The sequence below is a fragment of the Brachyistius frenatus genome, unplaced genomic scaffold (assembly GCF_029030835.1).
Source record: "Brachyistius frenatus isolate BFR_SWC_R1_liver_20210118 unplaced genomic scaffold, ASM2903083v1 Contig_14, whole genome shotgun sequence".
In the NCBI taxonomy this organism is placed as follows: Eukaryota; Metazoa; Chordata; class Actinopteri; family Embiotocidae; genus Brachyistius; species Brachyistius frenatus.
The window spans coordinates 705,824-715,045 of record NW_027210613.1 but is presented as its reverse complement, the minus strand read 5'-3'; the positions used below and the strand labels follow the sequence as shown (position 1 = coordinate 715,045).

At 43.9% G+C, this 9,222-nt stretch overlaps 1 protein-coding gene across 2 annotated transcripts in view; it reads right to left on the bottom strand.

The window, feature by feature from the left end:
* Positions 1 to 1,815: 1,815 nt before the first annotated feature.
* znf516 (zinc finger protein 516) overlaps positions 1,816 to 9,222 on the bottom strand; it is a 48,588-nt gene continuing 41,181 nt past the window's right edge. For both annotated transcript variants that reach the window (XM_069693051.1, XM_069693050.1), the window contains exons 5-7: positions 6,725 to 6,829; positions 4,046 to 4,116; positions 1,816 to 1,963 (exon numbers count right to left, since the gene is read on the bottom strand). In XM_069693051.1, the coding sequence (XP_069549152.1) occupies positions 1,904 to 1,963; positions 4,046 to 4,116; positions 6,725 to 6,829 (236 nt within the window). In that variant the 3' untranslated portion in view covers positions 1,816 to 1,903. The remainder of the gene's footprint in view (positions 1,964 to 4,045; positions 4,117 to 6,724; positions 6,830 to 9,222) is intronic.

Genomic DNA, 9,222 nt, shown 5'->3' with positions numbered 1-9,222 from the left:
ACGTGTTGTTTTTCATCTGTTTCGACAAGAATTCATTCATCTAATCACATGATCTGACACAGAAATATTGTATAGTCTGAACCCAGCATAAGATAATTTTGGTACCAATGTTTCATCAAATAGTTTTTGGAGAGATCGACGCGCCAAAAAGGTCAGAGTTGCCCTTCGGCACAGGGAACCACTGAGGTGCCTAACATGAGGAGTACCATGTACACAACGTACACAAAGTAAAGTGAAAAAGTGAAATCTGCACAATCGAGAGCCAATGTATTTGCCACTCCCACTGTTGTGCAGTCAATCTAATTTAAAGTCAGACTTGTCTTAGTCGGAAACACTCTAATATGACAAAGTTATGGAGGAAAACTCCACTCAATCCCTTCCTCTTAAATGGACAATAATTGAATGGCCATAAAAGTGGTGCGCTCATTTATATTGGCTATTAAAAAACGCAGGCTTTTTTTTAATGAGCACTAAAGCAGACGCCCCCATTAAGCGCTCTCTCTCCTTCTAAACCTACCTCTCTCCATCTTTCTCTCCTTCTAATCATCAGCTACACAGCCTCAGAGTGGTCACTGCACTCCCACCGTTACACTTTAGAGTGGAGGGAAGTGAGTTTAACACACACACACACACACACACACACACACACACACACACACACACACACACACACACACACACACACACACACACACACACACACACACACACACACACACACACACACACACACACACACACACACACACACACACACACACACACACACACACACACACACACACACACACACACACACACACACACACACACACACACACACACACACACACACACACACACACACACACACACACACACACACACACACACACACACACACACACACACACACACACACACACACACACACACACACACACACACACACACACACACACACACACACACACACACACACACACACACACACACACACACACACACAGAAAGATGCAAGTCTTCATCTTCTGACTTCAAACCCAGAGGAGACTTGTAATGTGCCAGTTGTCTGTTGATGGATTGCAGCTCTTCTTCTGTTGCTGTGGGTTGATGATTGGTGTCCTGAGGAATGCACAAACTCCCACAATAAAGCTAGAAAGAAAAAAAGTGTTGGGGGGGGGGGGGGAATACAGCAGCCATGCAATGCCGTAGTCCTTGACTCAAACGCTAGCCGTTGCATTCGAGTTCACTTTTTTTTTCTTTTACTTTTCTTGTAAAGCTGCAACTTTACATGTTAGTACATCCAAAATGGCAGCAAGAGGGAACTCCTTAATTTTTGAGGGCTTCTAGATTCAAATTTCTTTGAAGGTGACGCAAACCTTCATATTAAAGAAGAGTCCAGCTTCGTACTTCACTCTTGACTTTGTCTGTGGTGAGAGAATGTCCCACCTGTGTGCACACCAGACACACACCATTTCCAAAAGCCAACTTTTACCAGGGATTCTTTCCATTAGGCGATAAAACACTCTTTTCAGCTGCAGCCCCTCTTTGATTTAAAAATTACCAAGCATATCTTTAATAATCAAAAACTACAAGGACCTTCGTTGTAAAAAAAATATTCTAAGGTCATTAAAGGATGACAGGCGGAGAGGAGAAGCTCAAAAAGTCAATCGTGAGTTTCGGGTGCAGAATCTCGGATTTTCAGGAATTGCAACAGGGTTTCGGAGGTTGTGTGATTCCCTGCTGATCCTTGAGTCCAGGTCGTGGTCTAACAGTCCGACGGTCTACTGCTCCTGTTGTGGTTTTGGGGAGTGTTTGTCAGCCAGCGCTCCTCGCTCCTCCTGGCTCAGTAACAAGCCCCTCGTGTCCGGGTACTGGCTGTTGTCAAAAGGCATGTGGTGGACACTCTGGACGTGCGTCTTTAGGTTCCCTTTCTGAGAGGCTCGGTATGGGCAGAGCTGGCAGCAGAATGGCCTCTCCCCTGAAGAACACACACATAAAGGTTGAGAGGTCAGGTAGAGGCCAGAGGTGACAACAGACATGATGTAGAGAGGACAAGGGATTTTGAGCATACAGGGAATTTAAACCACGGATTAGACTTGCCGCAGTGGGATGAAAAAAAGGAAAGAAATAAGCAAACACAGACAAACATAAACCAAGACACATGATGGCATTCAGCTAGAAGAAGGGAAGCATTATGCGGGGCAAGTGAAGCGTTCACATTTTATTTTTTACACCTAATTTCACATAAAAAGTTCTGTATCCTGACCCAGATGGAGGAACTCGTCCTCCCTCTTTACTGCCATCTGGAAAAGAGCGCCACACATCCCCTGTCTGAACAGTCCTACTTTTGTCTCCGCGTATTTCTCTCAATCATCTGGGCCACCCCGTGCTCCCCGCCTAAACACACACACTCCACACACACCCCGTACTCTCTCCTCTAATTAGACTGACCTACAATGGCACAGACACCTCTGCAAAAAAGAAATAAATAATAAGCAACGCACACCTGAATAAAACAAATGAGAGTGCCATTTAATTGCACCTAATTATCATTTTGATAAATGGAAGAATATCAAAGCGGGAAAACAAATGACTCCCCGCGCCCCTCCCGCACCCTTCTCCCAGAAGAAGAAACAGGGAAATATAGCTGTTATCATACATCATCAGAAACGCAACGGAGAGAAGAGAAATAGAGGGTGTGGGGGTGAGGAGGAAAGAGAGAGATAAAAACAACAAAAAAAAGGTATAATTAATCACATAAAAATCATCCCAAAAAAAAAAAAAAAAACAGCTGGAAAGATGGCAAGGGTGAGACGTGAGAGGAAAGCGAGAACCTCCACGACATCGTCCTGCGAGGAAACATCGCTGACGGGACCGGTGCACTACATTATACTAAAGGTTATCGTCACCGTAAAGCAGCGTCAACACTACATCTAATTGGACCCCTCCGCCGCGCCTGCTCCCATCATTCATAGCGTGCGGTAAATCTGAGTCCATGTGCGTGCGTGTGATGTGTGTGATTAATTAAGATGGAAGCAGCAGCATGTAGAAGCCAACTCCCTTCGAATGTCAAAAGCGGCGCAGATTTTGTTTACCTCTGTTCCCACCATCCTTGTCTCTATGACTGACTCGGACAACTCTGAAAACATGTTCTTTTTTTATTGACTTTGTTTACATGCACTGCTGTAACTGCAGTCACTCAAAAACAACTGAAAAAGATGAAGTGCGCCACTGTTGCTTCTTGCCAGGTTGATAATCATAATTTTCCTCCAGACACCTGTCCGTGTTACGCAGGAACTTCCCTTTGCTGATCTTTATAGCTAGTTTCCCAGTTAATGCTAACTGTACATGGAGTGAGTTTTTATTTAAACTGACCTGTTTGAATTGGATTCACTTAGACTTATAAATAATTAAGGATGGGGCTGCTTTGAGTGACAGGTCAGTGCTGTCACGGTTGGTGAGCTGCCTGCACGTTTCAGCAACCAGGTTCCATTCGGTCCATCTCAGCTCCACCCATGAACCACCTTTTTGTCCATTTTTGGATTGGCCTGGATTAAGGCGGAGTCAGGGACTGCTTCAAAACTGCTCTTCAGGAAACCTTTGGGTGACGTCATGGAGGCCACGTTCATTTTCTATTTACAATCTCTGGGTTTTTCTAATCCGCTACCACAATTACGGTAACCAGGTTTTTAGTTTAAATGGCAGTGAGAAAATAAACTCAATGGAGAAAGACGACTAATCAAGTCACCAACACTGACGTTTTTGAAGCAAAACCAAAGCTTTTCAATGAGAAAACTGTGATGAGAACTGGATACACACTCCTAAAACGTCAGGTGTGATCCAGCAGTGTGAGGGAATGCTAGGTGTTAATGCCAGGTGCAGAAGGTGCCACGTGAGTTACATGTGAACAAAAAAAATAAAATAAAAAATAAAACTCACACTAGATGGGAGGCGGAAGGATTGACACAGACACACAATGACATGCTGAGGTGAGACAGTAATAATAAGGAACATGCAGAAGCGATGAGGGAGCCCGGTGATTAGCCATTGTGCCACATACTTGTTTGGGAGCTTCAGAAGCGGTGGTGTGAGCGTCAGTGCCTCTGTGGAGTCCGTTAAAATCAAACCCAACTGTGGGGGGAGAAGGAGGAGAAGGGGGGGGGGGGGGGAGGGGAGGAGGGCATTTGGTTAAACGCTCAACCAGATCCACACAAGCAATTTTATTTTTTTTCCCCCTCTTTTCCACCACCACCCGCACACAATAGCGTTTGCCACCAGCACCCTTGTTAATAGAGGGGAGCTGGCAGTGATGATGATGGCGATCATGGTGGTGATGATGGCGATGGAACCTGGTGGATGCGAGTCGGTGATTTAATGTGATGCATGTTAATAGAGGCCTCGGGGTGGCTGGCCTTTTCTGCGTGTGCACGTCCATGCTGAAGACAACTGTCGGTGACCACTTTAATTACAGCCTCTGCCAGTGTTTACAGAGCCAGTGCTTGAGCATGTGTGTGTTAATACAGTGTGTGTGTGTGTGTGTGTGTGTGTGTGTGTGTGTGTGTGTGTGTGTGTGTGTGTGTGTGTGTGCGTGTGTGTGTGTGTGTGTTTACAATAGGGCTTGAGGGGGAGAGGGAGGTGAGGGGGGGGAAGCTGAGCGCTGCATCACTTACCATTTGGCCTCTGTCACTTAGAATCACTGGCTGTGCCACATATCATTCACACTCTCTATAAAGAAGCTACTTATCTTACTGTCTACTGTGATCAATGCCAGCCCGGCTGATGGACATGACAGGACAGGAGACGGGAGACGAGGAGGAGGGAGGGAGAAGGGAAGAGAAAGGAGAGCAGGCAGCTGAGGAGAGGAGAGGAGAGGAGAGGAGAGGAGAGGAGAGGAGAGGAGAGGAGAGGAGAGGAGAGGAGAGGAGAGGAGAGGAGAGGAGAGGAGAGGAGAGAGGAAGAGGAGAAGCAGAGGAAACAAAAGAGAGAAAATAAATTAAAAGTGAAATGAAAGGACGTAAGGAGACAAAAGAAGAAAGTGTATGAGTAGCGGAGGACGGAAACCAGAAAGAAAAGACAAAGAGGGTAGAAGAAAGGGTGAGATGTGAGGACACAACAGGAGAGGGGAAGATGATGAAGAAGGGGAGAAAAAAAACGAGATGAAAAGTAAAAAGAGGAAGAAGAAGCACGGGTCAAAGAATGATGAGTGGAAACAAGAAAAGAAGGGAGGAAGAGATGAGAAGAGGGAATAAGAAAATAAAAGGAAAAAGGTGAGATGAGGAAGAGAAAAAAAACAGAGAAGGAAAGGAAACGAGCAAGGAAAGGAAGAGGAAATGAAACGTGAGGGACAATGAGAAAGTTGAGGAACAGCCAGGATGTCTGAATCAAGCTGTTTAGTGAATGAAACCGGGATGCATGCAAATGGATTCGTACGGTTGGCATGGACAAATGCTGTTCTGCTTCATTAGAATGCACAATTCCATCTCTCTAATTGACATGTGATTAATAATGTATACAATTTGTCACAGGTCAGTATCCGGAGCAAATCATGTTTCAGTTTAAAAAATAGAGACAGCTGCCCAGCCCAGGGCGGGGAAGGACTCACAGACCGGCTGTCACACTCAACTGAACAAAAAGATCTGTTTTGATTTATTTGGTGGAGTGCGGGGACGTCGCGGACGCACGATGACTCAGACGAAGAAATATGGCTGAGAATGTGAATCCCCATGCATATATTCTCTATAGCTCATGTCGGTGTGTCCCGGCTGGATCGGGCGGAGACGGAGGTGATGTGTGTGTGTGCACAGGTGGTCCCGGGGTGAGTGACTAGTGAGAGAGTGGCCAAAAAAACAGGAACATCTAAGAATACATGAATAATAAGCAGCTAATAAGGTTAAAGCCGAACACTGGACCTCTCTCTCACACACAGTACATTGTTGGTGCTCTTCGTCTTTACTGAGGCTGTTTGTCTTCCTCCCTTTTCTAAAAATTGTACAGTTTCTGTGACTGATGCTCTTGCGACGTGATTACCGATCATTTATCCTCCAAGAAATCTTTTAGTAGGTGTGAATGACATTGGAAACTCATATTTAAAGAACTTACTAGCAGATCTTTTCAACCCTAATGTTCTGTTTGGAGGTCCTGGAGACCTACAGCTCTCTTAAATCTATAAAAAAAAATGTCATTAATATGTACAAATATAATTAACACAACAAGTTTACAAACTTAACACCCCCTGAATTTTCCTAATTCTAGAGAAAATAATCATAAAAGGATTATAAACATAAATTTGAACTCATATTTTATAATTCCCTGTTCGTAGAAGGACACATTACTACCATAATATGACAAACAGATTGGGTTGTCACTGTTGTCAAGATTTGATCATGTATGAAACATGCCCCTATCTTAGTGTAATACTAATGCTTTATGGTTGTTTTGGTAATGTGTACCATTAAACATATGCACAAACTCAATTTAGTTTTAATGATGTCAGAAGAAAATAATATTTAAAGGGAAAACAAGTTAAATTTTGCAATTATCATAACATATTTCTATAAGGAGAGCAGCTGGGTCTTTGAGAGTCCAGAAAAATTGGGTTGGAGCTGAAGCCAATTTAAAAGCTGATTTTGCCGGTTTACAAATGCTTTTATCATGAGGTGTTTTCATTATTTTGACGAGCCAGTGAAAGTGTACGTGTGCGACGTGTATTTGTGTTTCACTGCAGAACGGCTGTATTTACCTGTGTGGGATCTCATATGAGTGCGCAGGTGGCTGGGCTGACTGAAACTCTTCCCACACTCGTGGCAGAAATACTGTCCCTGCCGCATGAGAGACCTCAGCATCCCTGATCACACACACACACACACACACACACACACACACACACACACACACACACACACACACACACACACACACACACACACACACACACACACACACACACACACAGGAGGGAGAAACACACAATTAAACAAGGTACAAACGAGACAATCTACAAATACATTACAGATTTGAAAAACTCCATTAGTCAAAACAGGCGTCAAATAGACATTAAAACATAAGATGTGTATTATAAACCCAGCTGTGAAGCTTGATCTGACTTCTTCACTTTAAAGCAACAGGTATTTATTCAGAGGAGGCTCTGAATGACATGAAATTGAACTCCTCCTAAACAGAATTTAAAACACATTTTTAACATTAATTTGTATTAAAAAAGTTCAAATCCCGCCTTTCTTCTTAATTTCTTCTTAGGATAATTTTTTTTCCCCAAATTTAGTCTTGGTAAGGTTGTTTCGGGTTGTATTTAAAACACTTTCAGGGAACATGAAAAATATGAATTGACTTCTTTTGCGGAGGTTTCAGATGTGAATTTGTTTTAAAATGATACAAAGTCGGTGTGTCCTCAAATACAGCCGAGGATTCCCGTGTGAGATTTTACATGACTTTTTTTTTTTTTTTTTATTTTTTTTTATAAGGTTGACATCAGCATAATAGAAGTCTGAGTAAAAAGACATGTCGGCGTGGCAGTGTTTGCAGAGATCGAACGAAGATGTAAAGGTCAGTAATGGGCAGAAAGTGAGTGGGTGTACGTAAGCGCGGGGCCTGGCTGGAGCGGCGGAGGTAGGTAGCATCAGTAGTGGACTCGCGCAGGCATCATTAGTATGTCTAATGTGTCATTATGAGCGGCTAGCTCCAGGGGCTGGACTGCAGCTGTCACACAGCATCATCTCAGAGGCTGACAGCCAGACACACACAGCACACACACACCGCATAAATTACAGGCAATTAAAACGCCCCGGCTGTGATGTGCCCGCTCCGCTGCCCGTGTGTCACATGTCAGGTGTGTGTGTGTGTGTGTGTCGGCATGTGTTTCAGGAGTTGTATATTATGTGTGTTTGGTCCAAGGGAGGACAGTGAGGCAGGAGCTGTGGCACCCACTGGCTGCATTTACACACACACACACACACACACACACACACACACACACACACACACACACACACACACACACACACACACACACACACACACACACACACACACACACACACACACACACACACACACACAGAGAGTAATGCAACAACACTGACATTGCATGCACCGATCACCTTTACATGGTGATGGCCTTTAAATAGCAAAAACATGATGAATTCTGATGCTCTTAAAGCTCCTAAATCCTGTGACATAACGTGATTTAATGTAAAATCAGGGCTGTTTTTACGCTTAGTCATTTTCATATTAGAGGAAATGAAGAGGTTCAGCCTTTGTTTTATTGGTCTAGCATTCTTAGAGGACTGCAAATATCCAGGAGAAACCTCTATTGTTGCTTGCAAGTGTGCAAATTCATCAAGACATCTGAATTTGTGGGAACAGATTGAACCTCTGCCAAAGAATAGATTTTTAGATTTTGCATACAAATCTTAATTAACGCCAAACTTGCAGGTAAACAAAATTAGAACTGAAAACTTAAAAGATTATTTCAGTGCTAGATGGATGTTACTATAAGATTGATTTAAAAACTAAAAGGAAACACTGGCAAAAATCCACCATGTTTTAACTCAGCGTAGCTAATGGGAGTTCTATAATGAATGAATGAGGCAGTAGAAGCAAAATGCCACCAGGAAATTAATTGTTAAGGGACAAGAAGCCCAACTGTGGTTGGTAAAGCAGACAGAATGCATACTGAGTGGCTGAAAGAGCAGCATATAGAAACCTGTTGTTGCATGATGAGGTATAATATTCATAATCTAGATAACTAAGCAATAAACACATATCACTCATGCTGGACAGAAACTCTTTTGCTTGTTTGCGTGTAAATGTTTGCAGAATGAGAAAGTGGATGAGACGTTTAAAGATCCATTTAATGACATTCTGACCATCACACGCACACACACACACACACACACACACACACACACACACACACACACACACACACACACACACACACACACACACACACACACACGTTCCTCTGACCTGTCTTGTTGACAGATAACAGGCCCGAGGGTTTGGGGTGTGCTTTGCTTACTGCGCAATCCCCCAGCAGGCACATGAACACCCTGAGCGTAAGGGTTGGCATATACCTGGGCAGTGCCCACTAGTTGTACGTGTATGTTTGTGTGTGTGTCTGTGTATGCGTGCGGACAGGGAGGGAGTGTGTGTGTGTGTGGGGGGGGGGGGGGACACAGCAGGGACAAGGAGGACGGGGAGGCGGAGGAGGTGACAGAG